Source organism: Pectinophora gossypiella, chromosome 6 (genome assembly GCF_024362695.1).
Source record: "Pectinophora gossypiella chromosome 6, ilPecGoss1.1, whole genome shotgun sequence".
Classification (NCBI taxonomy): Eukaryota; Metazoa; Arthropoda; class Insecta; order Lepidoptera; family Gelechiidae; genus Pectinophora; species Pectinophora gossypiella.
Genome location: NC_065409.1, coordinates 4670377 through 4693398, shown reverse-complemented (window position 1 = coordinate 4693398; position 23022 = coordinate 4670377). Strand labels below are relative to the sequence as shown.

General features: G+C 36.0%; 1 protein-coding gene across 1 annotated transcript; it reads right to left on the bottom strand.

The window, feature by feature from the left end:
* Positions 1-4002: 4002 nt before the first annotated feature.
* Positions 4003-21856, bottom strand: LOC126367483 (fringe glycosyltransferase). The gene is made up of 8 exons (XM_050011010.1): positions 21232-21856; positions 16648-16696; positions 13532-13634; positions 8934-9081; positions 7716-7807; positions 5960-6030; positions 5204-5369; positions 4003-4819 (listed from the first exon to the last, which is right to left on the bottom strand). The coding sequence occupies exons 1-8, from the start codon at positions 21688-21690 to the stop codon at positions 4582-4584; spliced, it is 1326 nt and encodes a 441-aa protein (XP_049866967.1). The 5' UTR covers positions 21691-21856; the 3' UTR covers positions 4003-4581.
* Positions 21857-23022: the final 1166 nt, after the last annotated feature.

Sequence of the window (23022 nt, the reverse complement as noted above, 5' to 3'; positions counted from 1 at the left end):
TTATTTTTTCATTGCATTCCAAATTACAAAGATACTGTTTCACTTGCTGACGAGTATCTGCTGGTCTATCGAGAACTTTTTAGTCCTGCTATTAGACAAATTTTATTATTAGCTAATGCTGAAACAGACTTTAACTATTCTAAAAATAAGTAGAAATTTCAACATAGTATAGCGTAGAATCACACGAAAGGGTAGATATAGATGTATGGTACTGTGATGTGTGTAAGGTTTTTTTTATCCTGTACCTTAAGAATTTGCTATAGGTAATTAGGACGTGCTCATAGGTACAACAACTCTTCGCCAACTTATAAGATTTCACACTAACAATAATATCCAGTTTAAACCTAATTATGTACCCTATCTAGTACAGTTGCAGTCCATTATGGGCACATTAAAATACGTCTATTGTAGTATAGTGGTCGTGTCGAGTCGTGCGTGACCCGCCACACCCGTCCTACTGAACTGCCGGGTCCGATTGCCAATCCAGAAGTGGATATCAGATACTTGTATCGCAGCTTTCAAATTATGAAACGTACTGACGGAATTGTTTTCGATACGATCAAGATCTTGTGTCTGGGTGTGCCTTGAATGAGTTATTAATTTGTTAGTTATTGTGTTTTTTTTTGTGTTCGTTGTTATTCATTGTTTACATCTTGTGAATGACCTCGATGCATGGCACTAATAAATTAACGACAGATAATTTAAGTACTAAATTGGATTTTGCATCAAATGGAGGAATGTACTTAAGTGAAATCTAGTCGCTTTGCGATACAGTCTTTAATTGTCTAGGTAACAATATCCAAAACTTCCAAAAGTAAGATGATCCGTTAAGCTGTTGGTCCCGGTTACTACTTACTGATGTAAGTAGGTATTCGTTACATGAGACATGTCAGGGCTTTTTAGCGGGTTAATAGTAACACTGACACCAGGGTTGATGAGGTTGGTAATCCACCTCTCAACCCACACGAGAGAAGAGAAGTAGGTAATAATATGACTAACTACTTACATTAAAGAGTAGTCTCAAAGCGACTGGATATCACTTAAAAAAATGGAACAATTAGGAAACGTATTGCACAGTTGCGCGATTACACCGGCTTTTTATAGATAAAAAGAAAATAGTTTAAAAGTACATTAATCATAGAGTTGTGCTCTTTTGAGTTTTAAGTTAAAAGCACTTAGCGACGCTAGTGAAATATGAACCAGCCAAAAGAATGCGCTGAGCTAGAACTGACTGCGCAAATCGCAGAACGTAAACATATTACGATCAGATTACATAGATACATGTTATAATTGCCATACATGGTCACTCACAAATGTGGACATTATTTTTAATAAATAAAATAACAGGTCAAAACGCATTAATGTTTCTAAAGAGTATCGGTCCCTAGTGATAAAATAACATCTCTTTTCACTTCCTTCTATGTAACTTAGTACTTATACATTGCTTCGGATTTCAACAATTTTTCTGCATGATGTCACATAGAGAACTTATCAAGACATTTATGTATAACAAGACTCGAGTAGATATGAAATATTAACAACTCCTGACACGCTGTTCGTCCTTATGTATAATTTATACCGTGCATGTAATTTATGTCGTTGAAAACCAGCATGATGTCCGTGTTTATAAATTTAGAACTAAACAAAAGCCAAACACGTCATGCGGTCACCATCGCTACCGCATGCAAAAACCAGGAATCGTATACCTCTATAACACTTATAATACGTAGAAGGAACGACATGCCTATTACATCAGACACGCAAAAGGAAATTGTTGTCAGTCAGCCGCTACTGCAAGTATTTGCACAAGTATAGTATCTTGTAAAATAAATACGTGTTTTACTCCGTGTCCAACGTGCTCCGGCTTTCGAAGGGCTTTAATTGCGGAACCGGTCCCTGCGTAACTCCGTTGCAGAGATAAAACTGTTATTAACTCCGCCAGTGATTAGGGTACGGACGGGTCCCCAATCCCGGTGGTTAAAAGAGACAGCCACGAAATCGACAACGGTGTTTTTAATGTGTACGCCAAGAAGTGAATACAAATTGATAATTGGACGTTCGCAGAGGCACACAATTACGACGCGATGAGGAATGAACAAATCATTTTCTTGACGCAAAACATTTTATATAAATTCCTGCTGCAGACGGTAAAGAATGAAGATAAGTAAGTACTACGTATACAATATTTTAAAGTAAACATGTAATACTTATGAGAGCGAGTGAGATCGAATGATGATTCGCAATGGTAGTTAGTATCTTTAATAAAATAACAGCAACAATACGCTAACCAACCATATTTCAAGAAACAGGAACATCTAAAGCCGTGCTATAAACAACCTTGAAGCTGCGATAGTAGCACCGAACTTGGGAGGCGAAACAAATGGGTGCGTCGTTTTAATTGAATGTCATTCCCACAAATGGGCAAGAGATCAATCGGCGCTCTTTGAAAGCTTAATTATGTTTATTCGAACCCATTAAACAGACCAGCTCCATTTAATCGATCCATTTCGTTAAATACATGGAACATTGGAAAGTTTGAAAGATATGAAAGTCTCCGACTAAATAGTGCCAACGTAATTGCTCCTACCATTCTCAGATGATGACATCTTAGTTGAAAGAAAATAAAATCTTTAATGTTTGTGACAGACGCACTTAAGCAGTCTAATCGATGGCCGTTGGAAGTCGTAAAATAGATTTTAGAAGCAATTGGCCTGCCCACATATCATTCGAAAACTGCTTAGTCACTTCACCGTAAAGGTACAAAGTTTTAAAATTTTTGTCGACTCTAAAATTCTCCGTTAAGGTTACTACACTTTTTCCAAATTATAGCCAATCACAACGTATTGCTGATGACGAAATTAGGCGTGGGCCTATTGACTTGGATATAATAAAGACGATTTCTTAAGGGAATAATAGGCTTAAATCCCAGTGCACCAGCCCTCCAGAACAAATTCGGGCGTAACCCAATTAAGCGAAGTGACTTTGCAATAAAATCGATCAAAAAGACACGAAGCCAGGTGCTTCTGAAGGAACCCGGGACCCGCCACTGCGAGGCGAATGGGCTCTGTCAATCACTTTAATTAATCATTGAAGAAGCTCCGAATTTTCGTGCATCATTCGCTTTACTTCTCACGGAAATTTGGAGGTCTGAGTTTTAGTACCTACACGTTAAGTTTCTGGTCACGTCTACGATCTAGCTGGTTAGGTGGGTATCCAGCTATAAGCACTGAAGTACTTAAGTAGATACGTACGTCTTGATTTATTGCCGTTGAAATTCTATGTTTATATTATATGTGTTGAAATATAATTCTGGGTAAACTCATTTCATGTGATCCAAAACATGTAAGTAAATCATGTTTATGACTAAGTTAATTTCCCGATATTTATTGCTTTCTAAATAAATCAAGATCAGTCAAAAGAAGTATGGCGTTGTAGATTTTTTTTATTTCACGGATACAAAAATGGTAAGTACTTAGGGGTGATGTGATTTCTACTCCATAAATTCTAACACGATTTAGTTTCACCTTCGTTTTGTGTGGGCTTTAAATCAAGTGGACTTAAATCGGTGGCAACTGTATAGGCTTAACTTTCTTGAGCTCTAAATCGTTAACTATTCATACGTCTTTGGCTATTTACTGAAGTAGTATTCAGGGTGTTAATTTATTGTTTGCTTTTTTTTGCTTCGACACTCTGCATAACCATTGTTTAAAAAAGTAAACAAACAAATTATGGACCGACGCGAACAATAATGTAAAGGAATTTTAGATGATTTTAATAAAATACCGTTAGTTATTAAATTGCTAAGATGCCGTCGCTGATGTTATGAAGAACAATCTCAAAATAGCGACTGTAGTTGTAGTTAATTGTTGCTTTAATTGCTCTATACAAAACACCTCTGGGGCTTTAGCGTGACAAAGGTAATATTACGATTCTTTTAATCGTCAAGAAAAAAACAAAAGGACTTTTTTATCCACTCTGACGTCCCAAATAACACACGGACAATTAAAGTTTAAAATTGTTTATTTCATAAACAACATAATTTACAAACAATTTGTTATAACATTTGTGACTGGAAAGCTTTAACACATTTCTATTTTAATAATACATAATACATATATATTTTCCTAATCTAGTATCACAGGCATGAGTTAAAGACAATAATATTCACGATTTCACTAATTAAAATAACATTATAAACAGCTGTGTCTTTTGATATTTACAAAACTATAAAAGTAAGAAAGGTATAATGTATCTTCCTTCAACAATTTTTACACGGTTTAAAAACTACAAAAGTTTAAAAATAGGTTATTATAAGCCCAAATATTTTTACAATTCTATTAGAAACAAAAACAACAAGATACGGAAAGAAGAATCAAAGGGTTAAATTACATCGGGTAAAAAACCTAAAAAGTTTTAGGGTAAAATAACTGCACCTAAGACATTTTGAGGCATTACACTCATCAAATTCACAATTTTTAAAAAGTTGGAAATATTCGTAAAAGTCCCGTAGCGTATAATATACAATTTCAATGACTATACATTATTAGCTGAATGTACTTAAACATTGTTCTGACTAGTGTTTTAGTCGATTTTACTTGTTGTTACATTTCGATACGCGTTTACAGGGGAGTCTTCATCTTCATCACTCTCTCTCGGGGTGCGTTTTCTTTGATATTTATAATAATACATCTTTTCATTTAGTTTAATTTTTTTCTTACGCTTTTTAGGTCTTCGTGTTGGCGTGGGAGGAAGTGGTATAGTATCTCTGTTTCGACAGATATCGAAGTACGGGAAGAGGGTACAATGCAGCGAATATATCCTGTAACAAAAGATACGTTACGGACTAAGTAAGATACATTAACACGAATACTTTTGTACTGTAGGTATGTGAGAGAGGAAATAAACATTTTTTCTGGCAAGAATAGAAACCAGAAGCAACGCCATTTTTATATACTAAAATCTTTATTATGCTAAAAAAGTCAAAATACAAAAGGCATTAGTTTTAGAACGTGTGTTTCAGTTTCAGTAGTAACGTGACACTAGAATTATTGAAGTTGGTAATCTACCTCATAATCCACATGATATAAGTGTCTGAGATGGATGAAGTGATAACAAACTTGATACTAAAGAACATGAATCGGCATGTAAAATTAATGACATAAAAACTTCAAAACAAGGCCAAAGACTTCAAAAAACGACTTACCTAGTAGGATCTGTTACATTGTCAAAGCCGCTGACGTTGACTGTGTTGTCGCTGCTGTAAGACAAAGAGATCTGGTCTCGGAATGTCTCTGGATTCATAGTCTTTAAGTTCTCAAGGTGCGAGTGGAACTCCGGAACTATCGTCAATTTCTGCTTCACCAACACTTCTATAAACAACATAATTTAGGTCAAATATAATATCTTTTATTATTATGTGTTTAAAGAGTTTTTCACATTATTATTATACGATTTTTGATGTCATGTATCACATAATGATCATGTATCACACATTAATATTATATTTCAGTAGGTATTCTGTATAAAATCGATCTGGATTAAGGCAACGGTTGGAATTTATTTTTTGTATCTATACCCAACACAACAAACTAACTGGCAAACACCTCATGGATTTTTTTTTTATGTATTATATTTATTTTATTATTTTTATTATTTTATTATCCTTCACAGTCAACATGACACTTCAGTTTCACTTCTGAAATTATAATATCTTAATAATTTATCATGACAATGTGAAGACTCTTCAATGCAGTTAGATTAAGTATGTGAACATAATTCTCAACAGACTAGATTGTTGGTTTTTATGATGAATGTTGTGTTCAGTACTATTTCTACTTAGTTTAATTATGTCTTGACTAATGTTGTAATTTGCATAGCTGTAAGTGACCCTTTAAATACATAAAAAAACAAGAAATCTTTGGATCGATAGGATTTTTTTATTTTAGTTTATTTAACTTACCTATAATATATCCCATGGTAACATCATCCGGCATTTTAATTCGGTGACAAAGACCGATAAATCTGTTGGCACTGAAACAAAATATATAATTTGAATTACGAATTCCATGACCGTAGCATCTTATGTTTGTGGTAGATCGGGATCGCGCAGAATTCCGTTTAGAGCTTATGTATATGAATTACATTTTTGTTTAAGGCCTACTGCCAGTCATTCTATACGTGCAGCCTGTGGGTACGGTATACGCACAAGACCTTTAACGCCCTACGGATTCAGTACAACAATGCATTCAGGATTCTACTGGGTTTTCCGAGATTCTGTAGCGCATCAGGCATGTTTGCCGAGGCACACACAGATGGCTTTCATGCTATTGTGCGGAAGAGAGTTGCCTCAATATTGCGGCGTGTGCGCGGGAGCCCCAGTATAGTCCTGAAGGTGTTGTGTGACAGACCTGATTGCCCAATATGGGCATACTGGACGGACCTCCATATTATACCAGTCAAGCCGGGATCGGGTGTCCGCCGGTAAAATCGGGTCTGATAAATTTATTTTATTTTATATTTTATTTTTGTTGCTTTTGTTTGTTTTATGTACCTGTTACTAACATTAGGTTTAAGTTACTTTATACTTACTAACATCTATGGATTTCAAATCCGAAATAAATTATTATTCATTCATTCATTCATTACTTTTCTCATACGTACGCTATAATAACCCTTACAAATTTACTAGAGTCCTCGTGTCAATATGGTTGCATAAATGAAATGTCTAGCTAATTCGTACTGGTTATATGTGAATTCTCCATTGGCAGAGAAACCAGTTATCAGCCGCATGCTCGTACGATACATTGGCTATAGCGGTATTGGTGCTATTCCAGTATACACCATCTAATTTTATTTAAAGTCATACCTGTCATTTTCTTATCCGCCGAAAAGGAAAGGGACGAGTAATTTTCAGGCATAAAATTTTTTGAACACATGTCAATTTTAGGCAGAAGTTGAAAAAATGTGTCCAAAACTTTATGTTGGCAATAACCCGACAGAATTTAATTGACAGCACACGTCAAACGGATTGCATATGAGCGAGATGCCTATTTTATTCACCCGGATTATTCATTCATTTTAAAATTAACAGTTGTCAATCATCCGTCCCATTCCTTTTTGGCGGATAAGAAAATGACAGGTATAACTTAAAATTAGGAGGTGTGTGCAGGAATCGGGGCCATTAGTGTCCTAGGATAAAATACGACGACAGACTCATTGACGTTGGGATGCTTACAGCTGATTTTACAGTTTATCACCAATGCTGCTAAATATTTAATGCTGCCTTGTGGCATAGAATAAAGGAAACTACGGGAACGGTGGGCGTCGTACGGCTGATAATGATGATGACGGGAACGGTAATTCTCCTATTCGCACTAATTGGTTTACACCTTCTCCTCTGGGTTTTACTTTAGTCTAAATGGCCGTTAGCTGATAAGGAGTAAGAGAGCGCCTACGGATTCTCTGTCTCGCTCGCACTTCCGGTAAGGCGGTACACGGCAAATATGATATTTTTGTATGGAGTATCTGCGGAATGCTTGTGGTTCCCTATACCTGAAAAGGAACTATATGCAACTGCTTGAGCCAACTGGCTTGCAGCAGTTGCTGCATTCAGAGCGAACCGGGGCGTGCGATTTCATTTGTCGATTCATACAAAGTGTGCATAAATGTATATGATTATTTAAAGTAATTAAGGTTTACATTTAAACGGTACTCACCTCGCTATTGGTATCATTTTAAGCGCCAGACTTCTGCTTATACACACACCAGCACCAAAGGTAGCAAACATGAAGGAGAAGTACAGTCTTTTCTGTAACAAACAAAATAATTCATGTTACAAATAAAGCCTACGCTCTAATACGGTCTCCTCCGTGGTCCATTGGTTGAGCGTTAGGCTCACGATCCGGAGGTCCCGGGTTCGAATCCCGGTGGGGAAATATCACAATAATCACTTTGTGATCCCTAGTTTGGTTAGGACATTACAGGCTGATCACCTGATTGTCCGAAAGTAAGATGATCTGTGCTTCGGAAGGCACGTTAAGCCGTTGGTCCCGGTTACTACTTACTTACTGATGTAAATAGTCGTTACATGAGTCATGTCAGGGACCTTTGGCGGCTCAATAGTAACCCTGACACCAGGGTTGATGAGGTTGGTAATCCACCTCACAACCCACACGAGAGAAGGAGATATGGTCTAGTTATTAGTGTCCAAAGATAAATAAACCCAACAGCGGACTTCACGAACACGCATATACTCACGGTATCATTGGACTGAGTGCGTGAGCGCCCCGCTCCACGTTTCCTGTGCGATTTGGCACGCTTCCTTCGAAAAAGGCGAAGGATTTCCCGCTGTGTTATAAAAATGGTGTCACTTCGTGGTAAATGTTCGCTTAAAATTATGCAGTTTTTGTTTATGCTTCAGCTTTTTGGCGGGAACGGGAACGGGACAGTTGCTCCCTTCATTTAATAATCTAAATAATTAATACGGAGTGGTGTTTTGTTATTAATGAACGCATTAAGTTAGTCGGAAAACATTTGCGATAGTGTTATTACCTATATCGGAATATTCAATAAACAAAGTGTAGTGAAAGTTTATGTGGATTTTTCGAGTTAATTCGTTTGTGGTTTGAAGTAGGAGTCTGCTCCGAGGGTGGGGGCTTAGGTTTCATCATTCATCATCATCACCTTTCATCATTTCATTAATCATCATCAAGAAAAAATACATTAGACATGGCTGTATGGACATAGTTCCCTTTGCCTTGCCCTTCGGGGAAAACAAAAACAAAAAAAATGTTGTTGCCTCTCTGAGGTAGTAATAGTAACCCTGACACCAGGGTTGATGAGGTTGGTAATCCACCTCACAACCCACACGATAGAAGAAGAAGAGATAGTCGGTAAAAATAGCTATGGTAAAAAATATTATAATTGATAAATACCTTTTTACTGATCGTCTTACCCATCTTGAGAGGGTAACTGATCGAGTTGCGGCCGAGGTACCAGTCTTTTTGTGGATCATATCTCTGTAGGACCTTCACCAGCTGCGGTACATTCACGTAGTTGTCATCGTCGAAGTGACAGAACCATCTGTTGTTAACAAAAAAACCAAGTTGCAGGATATAACGAATATATACGCATAGATAATAGTTTAGAAATAAAATGATATAACTCAAGTATACACAACATTAACGCCTCAGGTTTGTGAGCATGGCTGATTGCCGAAGAGCCATATAATCGAAAAAGAAGAGAAAATGATCCCTGCATCTCCCGCCAAGAACGGAAAAAAAGTAAAAACTTTAACGGTCCCTCACAAACGAGAGGCGATAATAAAACTTAAAAGTTATCAGCTGCGGACGAACACGCAGGCAACTGAGGCAACTTGTATTAACGATAATAATTGCAAGATTGTATCGGGTGTTTATAAAGCCACGGGCGTATGTTTAAGAGGTTTACTTCGGGTACCGACAATTAGTGGTGCGGTATAATTTGCAACGATTACGTTCCGCGCAAATAACAGGAGCCGCGTTACGAGGGTAGAGTATGCGATGTTGAGCCCGCGCCACCACAGCCGTCCGTACGACAAACGACTCGAAGACGCAAAATTATAAGTACTTACTATAGATCAGGTTTCTGCATATCGAATTCAGTTTTGCGAAACTGTAGTGGTCCACTTAAATTACTCGCAAAGAGGCGGTTTAATCGTTATTGAATTGATGTAATTTATTCGATCGTTTCTTTACTGCTCTGTGTAATTGCTTCGGCTTTTATAAAGGTATTAAAATATTACGTCATAAAGTTTTATCGTGACAGGCGACCACTATTTTTGAATTAAAGCGTTCATTGAAGAAATAGAAGCTTCACTGTTTGGAAGTATATTTTAAGACATTTATATTTCTAATTATAATATGTATATCAAAACAACATTTCTGAGTGCAAAAGGAAGAAACGGAGTCTGGTTACAGCAACATCAATATTTGTAGTCATGCAAGATATATTACTATGTTTCTAATAGGTAATATAATTCCTTATTTAATTTACCGACGAAGCGATTTACAAGAATTGCTTTATATATAAAATATAAAATTCATATAAAATAAATATTATAAGGAAAAAAGTGAACGCGTGCAAAATGCACTGAGATAACAATTAGCGCCACTGAACATCGTGACTTATAGCTCTAATAAATTAATATCACAAGTGAAAACTTCAAAAGTCAACACTGAAAAATAAATAATTTAATAATGTAAAAAAAACGCAGACGATGCAAATCAATTTGAAAGCGTTTTTCATTTATGAAGCTCAGAGTTGAGAGCACTCAGTGCAAATGGCCTCAAGGGCGTCTGGGCACATCTAGTCACAGTTTACCCCAGAGCTCCGGTCATAATCCTATTACAAGTACGTCGACCCACCTGGGCTCGATAAAAAGGGCTGCTCTGTAATAGACTGTTCTTGTATTTATAAATCTCTTGAGATCAACTATCAAAGAAGACCTTTAGATGGTTCTTAAGAAAATCCTTTTAGAAAAGCAGTACTTGGTGTAAAAATAGCGATAAATAAAAGTCTTTGTTTTAACAGTGTTCTTCTGATTTAAACACGTAACATAATATAAATAGCCTAGGTCCTACTGCTGGGCACGGATCTCCCCTCAATGAAACGCTGTTTGATTTAAAATGCGATTTTTATTTTATGAATTACCTATAGTTATTTCACAATTTTACATTAGAAAAGACATCACACAAGAGCTTATCTTCAAGTTTAATATCAATTTGATTTAAGGTTAATAAATTCTAAGGATCTCAGTATTCTCAAACATCTCTTATACTCGTATTCTGTCGCAGTTATTGATCTGTTTTGACCTTGCGACAGGCTCGCTTACATTCAAGTGAGGTCCATTACATCTGTACACTGACACGAACATGGAAAGACGTCTACAAAAACCCCGCACTTGACTTTTATTACCAAGCCTCGCTTAGGTTTTATGGACAAATTGATGCGTGGGCAAAGGGAATTAATGGGTCCCAAGATGTACCCTTGAGACACCAATTCAAGTCAAAGAAAACGATGGCGTATAGTCGTTTGACTTGACGGCACAGTTCGTGTCATGGCTAATCAGACATCGATTAGTGCCCGTTTTATTGCTGTCCATAGTCAATGGATTGAGATTTCAAAACTTTTGTTTGAATTCAAGCGCTTCAACTAATTAAATTTCACTTTTACGATATATATCTAGTGTGTCATGTTTGTTTTGAAAATAGTTTTATTTAATAGTTTATGAGTCTTGACCAATTGAAATGTAAAGTGAGAGTGACAACACAATTACATTTTGATACTTATGAAATGACTGTGTAAATTAGCTTGCCTATCCAATTTTTTTGAATGCTCGACCATTTCTTGGATATTCTTTAGAAATATTTATGAAACACTAAAGCGTTGGATAAACTAAACTAAATTCCGTGAGAAAAAACAAGGAGGCACTTATAAAAACAGTCGTCGTCCCGGGTATAGAGTAAACGCGTGAAAATTATTGTGAGCCCCAAAATAATATTGGAGTTGCTCTCCAAAAACCATTAACGTTTGTTGTGTATTTGTATATCGAACTTCGTGGGTCGGGAGTCAGGTTCTACAGATTAAAAGACCATAAGCAAACCACTTGTGGAACAAAAAAGTACTCGTAAGACTGGTCTACCTGTCCACCGACATGTAAGTTTATAGGACCTACAAAGAAGATTGTTGCAAACTAGTATAACACGTCAGTGCCAGTATTGATAATTTTAATAGGTAATTATAGCAAGCTTGTCTTTTGCATTCTTTATAGTGTCGATAGCATATCTTAAATCATTCCAATGATTGTCGAATTTGATTTCAAATTCATGTTTGGATTATAAATGATTATCACGTGCTCAGCGGTGAAGGAAAACACCGTGAGGAAACCCACGAGAAATGCATTTTCGTATGTGACCTAACCTGTATTGGGCTAGTTTTCCCTTCGCGAATTGGAAGCTCAGACAGGCGGTCACTTTTGTAAAAAACCGTAGCTGTCAAATCTTCAGGTTAAGTAAACGTACCCTGTGAAAAACTGGATAATGCCAGGGAGATGATGAGATCATAAATCTTTTGTAAATAGACATGATGACAGTCGAACATCATTATTGATAAATAATCAAAAACTTCTTGGATGATATTGTGATATTAATATTGTAATTGAATGAATGAGGTGTTCACACCTTATGGTACACACGAACTCAGAACAGGTATAAGGAAAAACTAAAAACTAAAAGTGAGTAAAGGCGGCCTTATCGCTAAAAGTGATATCTGTAATTGTATTGTATTTGTAATAGCACTCAGCAGCATTAAAAAATTCTGTTGCTTATGTAAACGATTGATAGAACGCAATCAGTCATTATTTCCAAAGAACCCGTGAGATCTATAATACGGTCATTAGAGTCGTCAAACAAAGCGCAACTCCAATGTTTGCCTGACAAGCTTCTAAAAACAGAAGTTAAGAGCATCTTGTTTTTACTAAAAACAAAAACGTCCCCAACTACGGAAACTTTCCGTCTTAAAGTTTTAAGTTAGGTATATTAATGTTTGACGACTAAAAAAAACACCTATAGGATTTCAATAACTTTGAAAAATAAACTTGTTTTATCAAAAACTCCTGATATATTGGAAAATGCAAGTAGGTACGTACAGTGAATTCAATTTCTTTTCTGATGGCAACGATTTTGTAAGAGTACTTAAGTATATCAGCGTTTTTAAAGGGTCGGATGTTACGCTTATTTCGTAACGAATGAAGGAATAAATTCAATGCGCATTTAATATAACAATAATGAGTTCGTAACTAAGTGACACGATGAAAGTTACGAAATTGTAAGCTTGAACGATACTCCTATTATTTATATCTATAATTACTACATTCTTACAAGACAAAGCAACTGACGTATCACGCGATGCCATGCTCATATCTGTCGGAGCCTGGTATTCCTATTAATTGCAGCCTCAAGTTCTCCCCTAGTAATTACAAGTCTGATTGATAACATCCATGTTGAATATTATGTACCCTACTGCTTGTGTGATAGGTATAATGTTCTGATTGCGTTATAATTGCCAGGTTAAATTATGACGGACTAAGAGCGTCAGTAATGTGGGAGATTTGAATGTTGTCAATCAACTTGCCACGTTAATTTGTACGTGTTGCCTAAATTACAATGTTGATGCTTCGTGTGCTCTGACCTATGACTTTGTCTACACAGTATATTATTATCCATATTTTAATTCGAATAACCGATCAAAATACATGTATATCTTTCTGTATAATATTACGTGACCTAACTATAAAGTCAGGTAACGTTCTTATTAGGTCTTCTCTAACCATATGCGTAACAAAGTCTTTGTATTTGCTTTTATTATTTCCTGTGTCTTGTGTGCAATGAACTTCATTGTTGAGAATATTGTTTTCAAAATAAAGTTTGCCTTATTGCTCTTTCAGTTGTGTTGGTTGCCTGTGTGTTTAAGAATGAAATTATTTAGTGCTTACTTTTTGCCGCTTTTCAAGAAGGTGTCGTACTCTTGGGCAGTTTTGCAGCAGAGAGGTAGCAGTTGATGGCCTTGATGACATTTTGTGCTTATAATATGACCACCTGAGGACAAATCAAATACATATTTAAGGTTACATAACACTATGATATTAAGGTTACTTAAATTCGAAAATTAATAGGTCAGTAATCTGTCGTCAAAGTATTCTTTTAGAACGGTGATACCTACTTTAATGAAAATGTGACTGTAATTGTCTCTTTGAGTTACTACAAGCTGAAAAAGTAGATGTTAGAGTACGAATATTATACTCTGATCCCAAGGTAACAGTGACCTTTGTGGAGGACGCATAGCGCCAGTTAAACAATGGCTCACTGTCACGGATTACTTTTATTGGATGTTCTCTGTACGGAGTTCGACACAAGAATGGTACAACTCGTGCGGCTCGCCTTCTTATAAGGGTTGTCCCCACTACCGTACCTTGCACGTCGTAAACAAGTGCAGGTGTTGTTTGTTTGCTAGCCGCACGTGTTGTTTACAGTTAACATAATATTTAGATTTTCAATATTTCGCTGTCGCGCTATCACGGCCATACTGATACGCAGCTCGTGCTCTGAGCTTGCGTTTATTCTGAAACAAGGGTATCTTTTAGTTCACTGTAGTAGCATATTCAATTTGTAACTAAGTATTTGTGCTGTTAAGTCAGTTGTTGTAAGTCTATATCGGTGCATCGACACGAGCTTACAATTGGCAAATTCAATAATAATCGTTTCATTCTTTAAATTGCATTGTTACGCCCAGTTGTAAGCTATATCGTTCCATCGATACGATCTCACAAATTAAAAAATAATAGTTTCCTAGTCCGTTATTTGTTCAAGGATCGGATTAAAATGGGTGAAGATGTTAATCAACCAAATAGTTTTTACTTTTCGCCTGACTCAGAGGCTTAAATTTTATAAGCTTGTTCTGGTTGAAAGTTCAGTAGACAAACTCAGCGGCCAAAAATATAGCTTGTTTCAACAACATCACGGTGAAAGGGACGTTTGCCAAACTCAGAGGCTTTAGTTGCTTGGATTAGCAGCAGTTCCAGTCTCAGAAATATTCGATGAACTCAGAGGCTATTTTGTGGCTTGTTTTTGATATTTGTTGGTTGTTGCTTCTGGTGATTTTACTTTTCGCCAGACTCAGAGGCTTAAATTTTTATAAGCTTGTTCTGGCTGAAGGTTCAGTTGTCAAACTCAGCGGCCGAAAATATAGCTTGTTTCAACAACATCACGGTGAAAGGGACGTTTGCCAAACTCAGAGGCTTTAGTTGCTTGGATTAGCAGCAGTTCCAGTCTCAGAAATATTCGATGAACTCAAGAGGCTATTTTGTGGCTTGTTTTGACAAGTGACCTTTACAACCATTTTTTTTTTATTTCTTGTAAACTGCTATCACGGATCATTCTAAATTCAGGTTTGGTATTAATCTGAGATGTTCATGAGCTATTGTAGTATTTTTTTGGCCAGGACTTTGTATTTCGTATCGATCATTGCCAATAATTTTTACAATTTGATATGGCCCTAAATATTTAGGACCTAGCTTGTTATTAGACCATTGGGTATCTTTACAAAGCACAAAGTCTCCTGGATGAAATAATTTTACTTTAGCACATTTGGAATCGAAACGTTTCTTGCTTTCTGAAGATTGTTCGGTCATTCTGATAATCTATTAAAAGAAATGGCGGTTATTGGCAATCAAGCGCCAGCTTAGTATACAATACGCTGCCACGAAGTCACCACCACACGGTACACACGCGGCACGGCTGCCACTCTCAGACTGTGCCATGCTGTAACGCCTTCGCCGTTTGTCATTCACTCGTCGTCATGTAGCAGTGGTCACATGAAACAAAATAACTAGGTGTATTATCACATTCACATGACTCTTTCAATTGGTTTATAAAGATTTTATTAATGACGGTAGATTAAAAATCACGTTGTAATTTAACGAAAGTTCATTTATTGCTTGGAGTGAGAAAATACAGCTTAAACCACGCAGCGTTAGCGTGTCTGCACCAATTCAAAACATTTTTAGACCAAAATACCAAGATTTGACGATGATGAAAACCGATTTGAAAACGCGGTTTGAATTATGATTGACACGTATTGCGGGAATATGTCTCGTCAATTTTGTTTTAAAATAAAGAGAAATAGTACTTTCCAAGTTAACCTTAAATCAATTTCCTCATTATTAAAAATTAAAATACACCCAGCAATGAAGTCAATAACAATAAAGTTCCAGTATGAAAACGACTCACCGTAACAACAGTATTCAAATGCAGGTAGGCACCATTATCCTCGATCCTGACAGTACATAGACATTGTGATGAATATGCCACGGCTCAAGTCCAGGTCCAATTTTTATATTCAGGTCCAATTCAAAGTTTAGCCTTAGTTTTAATTAATTAAACACCTGACTCCATCCACGATTATTATCTTATCGGGATAATACGAGTATTTGAAACTTAGTTTCATCCTTTGTGGCCGTCTTTTTCAATATAATGGGTGGGCAGCAGGACGATCCTCTACTTCTGATGTTAAAGTACGAATATTATACTCTGATCCCAAGGTAACAGTGACCTTTGTGGAGGACGCATAGCGCCAGTTAAACAATGGCTCACTGTCACGGATTACTTTTATTGGATGTTCTCTGTACGGAGTTCGACACAAGAATGGTACAACTCGTGCGGCTCGCCTTCTTATAAGGGTTGTCCCCACTACCGTACCTTGCACGTCGTAAACAAGTGCAGGTGTTGTTTGTTTGCTAGCCGCACGTGTTGTTTACAGTTAACATAATATTTAGATTTTCAATATTTCGCTGTCGCGCTATCATAGATAATCTATAATTATCTCAGCAATCAGTATACCGACACCCAAAGACTCTGCAAGTTGTCTTTGACGGCATGTAACTTTGCCCATGACAGAATACATTAGGAATGTGAGAATTTTATGCAGCATTATAGAAAAAGAGGATCAGAAAGAAAGATCTAGAGAGAGAGTCTTACTCATGGAATTCATGAATTGTTATCAGATTCAAATATTAATTTGAGTAGTGTAGTAACTGAATGTTTATCTTTTTACCTGCCATTCTTTGTTGAGTCGCATTTGCTACATCTGTGAAGAACCATATCTGAAACAAAGATGAAATAACTATTACAATTTCGCCCATAATTCTACGTTTTACACAATCTACTTATTATTGTTTTACTAATTTAAAACAATAAACCTTACTAACGACAAAAGTTTTTCCTATATCGTAATGATAAATAATTTTTATTTGTCTCTTTCCCGGTTTGCTGGAAGAGATTTCTAATAGAAATAAGTTGAAACGTTTGTCTGTTTTGTGTGTAATGAACTTGTCGTTGTTTCTGTGTAAAATAAACGATTAAAATATTTATTAATATATTTTTTTGGGATGCGACTAACACTATCAGTTCTATCTTTTGAATCTTTATTTTAGACTAAACAAATTTCAGTGAATAATTTTGATACGATGTTGTAGCGCATTTTGTATACAAGACCTAAGGTAGATAATATGATAAATCAAAATTATTATTTTAAATTTTAAGTCCATCATGTTGATTTATTCCTTTTTATTTTTTTGCTTCCAGACCATGAGTGAAGTACTCGTAATTAAGAAGAATACACAATAATCAACACTTATTATAACAACGGGTAACGATAAAAATAAGAAAATAAAATTGACTTAAAATGGAAATGATTGATTGAAGATGCTTATTCGAACTTATTTTTATCGAATCTATTAGGATTTTATGGTGTTTTGCGATCTTCTCCAGTGTGTTGTTGGCTAGTCAAATACCATAGAACAATTAAAGAAGAAATCAAAAAAGAAAAAAGAACACACACACACACACACACACACACACACACACTTTAACACACCACCTGGGTTAATGCTAACAAAAGTGCCAACGCAATTTTGCAGAACTAATTTAACCCTAAAACGGGCAATAACAAACTTATCACTAAAAGCGATCTCTTCCAGACACCTTTAATTGAATTAAAGAGAGCCGTGAAATATAATACATATTCGACTTGGCAGGTAATAAGAAACTAAAGCATCCACAGAGTTGTTTTCGCATTGCTTTATCTCAAACATATAACAGAGTTAGTGTTACAACGCTGTTTAAACAAACTTGATCGTTGACTTCCAAGAAACGTGAAGCAAATGCAGGTTAGATAGAGTTACCAAATATTCTGATAAGCTCATATGTCACACTGTTATCGTTGGCTTGTGCTTGTTTAGTCTGCCTCACATTATTAGTAAGTATTTAAGAAAAGGACACGTACGAGCTATAAATACATACCTATTGTAAAAATATCAAATATCATAATCCAAAAATTATATTTCTTTTTGACTTCTAATTTAAAGTTTTAAGTACAAGTGTTTTTCTGTATTTAAGTAGTTAACAATTTAAAAAAAAACATCGCAGATGTCTTAATGTGTAATTTCAGCATTGTGCCTTTTTTAATAGGTTATTGCATACGGAACATCATAAACACAATTTATTTTGATAATAGAAAGAAAGAAGGCGCACATTATTTCCAACAGATTCTAGGGAGGGTAATTATTGAGAAGGTGTTGGTTTATTCAATAGATCAGTGCTGATTAAAAATTGATAATGATTATTTTTGTAGAGTGTGGTTCTATGATGTCGATCCTGATCCATAAAACACGCGTAGAAGACAGTCCTTATAAACAGTACAACAACCTTTTAGTTTCAGTGTTAAAAAGGACAACTACAAATAGTATGTGACAAACTGAGAAGGGACCGAAACGCGATATCCGGAGCTGCAGAGTAACCCGATGTTGGTAAACATGACGACACGTCACGCAACCAGATAACTGACACTAACGTACACGGAACACCCTCAGCGGTAAATAAGGAAAAAATACGTGGATACATGAGACCTAATGAATAAAGTGTTTGTGGGCATTTTACGAAAAAATATATTATGCTTCTGATTTACCTTTTCCAAAATTGACGTTAGTACCAAAAGTATCTAAGTTAGAATCAAAAATAAACAAATCATAAAATGATATTTAACCTTACCTATACTACATTCAACCTTAGACACCATAAAATGATCATTAACATAGCTAATCAATTACCCGTCATCATATTTTATCCAGAAACGAATCGTCTCGTTTTTATTATGCAAAATGGCTTAAATATTCCGAGACGAATATTTAACAGTTCATAAATCAAATCGAGCTTTTGAAGTTTCGATACAAAAAGGGCGAAAGCAACCGGAGTCCGGTCACGTGGCGCGCGCGTTCCTGCCACGCGCTGCGCAAGCACAAGCCCTGCGCACAATAGCCCATTTACGCTGGTCCTTCGAGCCGGATTAACGGTCGATTATGCACGCTCCAGATTCAGGAAATGCGAGTTAACGTGCGTTGCACGACTGCTCTCTATTTATGAAATGACTCGGGTAGCTCCGACCAGGTACTTTTCTCATGCTGTTCCCGTCACACAAGCACTTTATTACACTAGAGTGCAAAGGAAGGAAAATCCCGTCAAGTGTGCGGGTTCATTGATTTCGGATAGAAGGGGTACTTAGATCCTTCCTATTGTATGCTATTGTGTAACGGGAACAACAAATATCTTGTCTTTTTGTATTAGCTAAATATCAAAGTTCGATAAAATTAAGATTAAAACGCGTTTACCCGCAGTTGTAAGACAAATGGATTCGACGAATTTTTTGCATAATGGTTTAATGAAGTTGTTTGGTCACCTTGATAACAAATCGGCGCAGCGTAAGCCCAATTAAGCTGAGTCTTGAGACAAAATCTGAACTGGTTCCTGGGACTTGTTAAAGATTAGAATAAAGACGTTCCTTGATTCGAGTTAACAGTCTCATTAACCTGTAGCCGTGTATAGAGAGAGACAGTGGGATCCCGCTGAGGAGATGTCTAGAACATTTATCACTTTGGTATTGAAACTTAGCTCGGCGGGATGTCTTTTATAGCTGTACCTTTCATTATCATACACAGACCGACAAAACTCAGGAACGTTGTCTATAAATGAGTAGTTCCTGAACACACTGTCATCCATAGCTAATAGAAAGTACTCAAAAATTTCGTAACATATTATATTATGTTATTTGTATCTACTAATTGACTTTATTTTGATTTACTAAAGGGCTGATATTTTTATTTTGGCCTTGGCGTACCTATTTAGCTACATAATGGTAAAAATTCAGACACACACAAACTTAATTTAATTTCAGTTTAGAGAGTTTGGCTCTATATCTTTTTTGTTATTATAAATATCAAATAAAATTACAATTTGCCCGGCACTTTTGTTGATGTTGCGAATGTCATGTCATGCATGACTAACATGAAATTTTCTTAAATCAAAAAGTTATACATTCCTATTCAAAACGCACCCAATTATTATTGTTTTATTTATATTATATTGCTATTTTTTGTATTATATTGTTACGTAATGAATATAATTATATTTTTGATTTTGAAGTTAAAAAATAAACGAATAATTCAAAACCTATTAAAAAAAGAATTTATTTCAAACGATACCCATACCAATGTTAGTTATACAATACTAATATAATGTAAATCACAGTAAACACAGAAGTTACTTTTTATATTACTTAAATATTGTACTGAAGATGATAATACCTATGTCTATGTTGCAATTATATGTACCTATAGGTTTATAGCGTTTTTAAATTTACCATCATACAAGGTGTCAAAGGAAGTCTATAGGTACCTACTGAATGGATTCGCATGCGCTTTTTACTGTTATTTATTTTACCTTTATAAAATGGGCCCGATTCCTGCAGACACCTCCTAATTTTACTTTAAGTTATCCCTGTCATTTTCTTATCCGCCGAAAACGAAAGGGACGGATGATTGTCAGCTCTTAATTTTAGAAAGAATAAGTAAATGAATGAATAATCCGGGCGAATCAAAAAGGTATCTCGCTGGTATGCAAACTGTTTGACGTGTGCTGTCAACTTAATTCTATCGGGTTATTGGCCAATGTAAAATTTTTAGACGGTTGTTTTAGATTTGTGCTTAAAATTGACGTGTGTTCCATAAATTTTATGCTTGTAGATTACCCGTCCCTTTCCTTTTCGGCGGAAAAGAAAATATATAACTTAAAATAAAATTAAACGGTATTAACAGGAATTAGCACCAATATGAGATGGCTAGTTAAAATATAATATATTATGGGTATTAATCAATAAATCTTAACCTGAAATAGGTAAGAATAATTAACATTATTATTATTAAAAATATACTGTCACTTCATGTGTTGCTTCGATACGATAATGTTCTTTGTTATGATCATCAATTTTCCAAAACAAAAATGCTTATAGAGTAAAATTATGATATGATGATAAAACTGAATAGGGAAGTGATTCCATTTATTTTTAGATTTAAGTATGTTATTTATACAGACAAACTAAATAGTTGTGATTTTAGCGGATAATAAAATATTTTGATGATGATGAGATGACACGATGAACCTGCCTACGAAATCAATAAAAAATCGTTGTTGGACTGAAATTTATTAGTTGATTTAGTTTTTTTCAAAAATGTCACCATATTTTGTACCATATATGTGTATATAGTTTGCAAATCTATTTGTTAATTTTAAAAGGTACATTCCATACCTGTTCTTTCGCCAGCTGGAACCATGTCTTCAATATTATAGGTAACCTTGTGTTTTCGTACGCTGTTGATGTTTTGACACTAATGAAAATATCACTTAGCACTATTTTATTTTCACCTTTATTATTGAACTCCGATAAAATTGGTTTCACCAGCAGACCGTCGTTGGATTCTGTCAATTGCAATACCTTTATTGGTTTCTTTTTTGAATTATTTTCGTCGGTCTCTGACACTTCGGTTTTGGTTTTGTTCTGTCCACTGCTTAGTGTTTTCAATAGGACGTTGTCAAATTCCACCAAATGCATATGCCCCGGTCGACTTTCTATGGATCCTATGGAGTTCACTTGGCCCGGTCGACTTTCTATGGAATTGTAAGTCGCTCCGCCTTGGTAAACCAGGAGGCTGCAGTACCCTAGCGTTATCAGCACGGCTGCGGCTTTAATCATCGTGCGCCCGCCCATGCCAAAGTCTGTAGGCACCGAAGCACTTATAAGCTTCCGATAGTCTTAACACCTCACTCATCTGTTGTAATTTCACGAAACACTGTTGATAAACACGTAAAGTTCAACCGCGCGCAGTGGTCCGTTGCCAAGGAACGGTCACTAACTAAATAAAAATGTAGCAAGTGAGCACACGCCTCGCTCGCGCCTTCGCCCCACCACGTGGTGCGAGGGAGAGGTCCGCTGTGGTCGTCCCTCTCGTTCAGCAGGCCCTACCTGCGCGCGCGCCTGTCTGCCGCCTGTGCCGCCGGCTACGACACCCAAGTCTCTGGTTCATGTCGAGAACGTTGTCCAAATCTGTTCACGATGTAAAACAACTGTTTCCCCGTTATCGTTGCAACAAAGCAAATATGATTGGCAGGATCATGTCGATTCTTTTGTATGTACACAAATAGGTTCGTGTTATAGTCACTATTGATTTGAATAGTATTTGTGTAAAGCTATTATAAAAGTAAAAAATATTTAAAAAATGTCGATTTAACGATTTGTATGTATAAATAAATAATGACGTGGGTGACAATCGAGACTACTTCAAGACACAAAAGAGTAAGAGCAAAGAGAATATAAATCACTATGTTAAAAAAAAATTACTAAAGAGATAATTTTCTGTATATAGAATAACAGTTATGGCAATGTACTAGCCCTCAGTACTAGCCAAAATCTCATTACCTATAGATGTTACTGAAAGTTTGTTACAGACAGACTTTATTGGAGTTACAGGATGGATATGATCATCATCGCCCATTATCGTGTCGGAGAAGACAAAAGTACCTATACCTACCTTATTCCTTGACTAACTTTACCTTTATGTCTGGGATGATAAGGAAGCAGGTAAACGCATTTTATGAGTTTTTCCTCCTAGCAGAGAAATACTTACTAAACTATATAGTAAAAAATAAATAACTTGACATACCTAACCTAACAAAACACAGAGTGTTAGTGACACCGTAAAGAACACTGAGGGGGATGAATCAGACCATGATTCTGGGTTGATATCAAGTGGAATTTCCTGTCGGAAAAATTCATGATACTTTTAGTGTTTTTTTTTTATTATTTTCAGTCCCATACTTTTGAGTTGGAAAATTCCACTTGATATTAACTCAGAATCATGAACTGAATCATCCCCCTCAGTATTCGTTACGGTGTCACTAACAACCCATATAAGTAATTTTAAGCAGCAAGCACCCGATCGAGCGACCCAAACATTTCGTCCTAATTCACCCGAACAATTCTCTTTAATTGCCCTAAACACCGTGATATCAGCTTCCCGTCATCTCGAATGATTTTACTTTG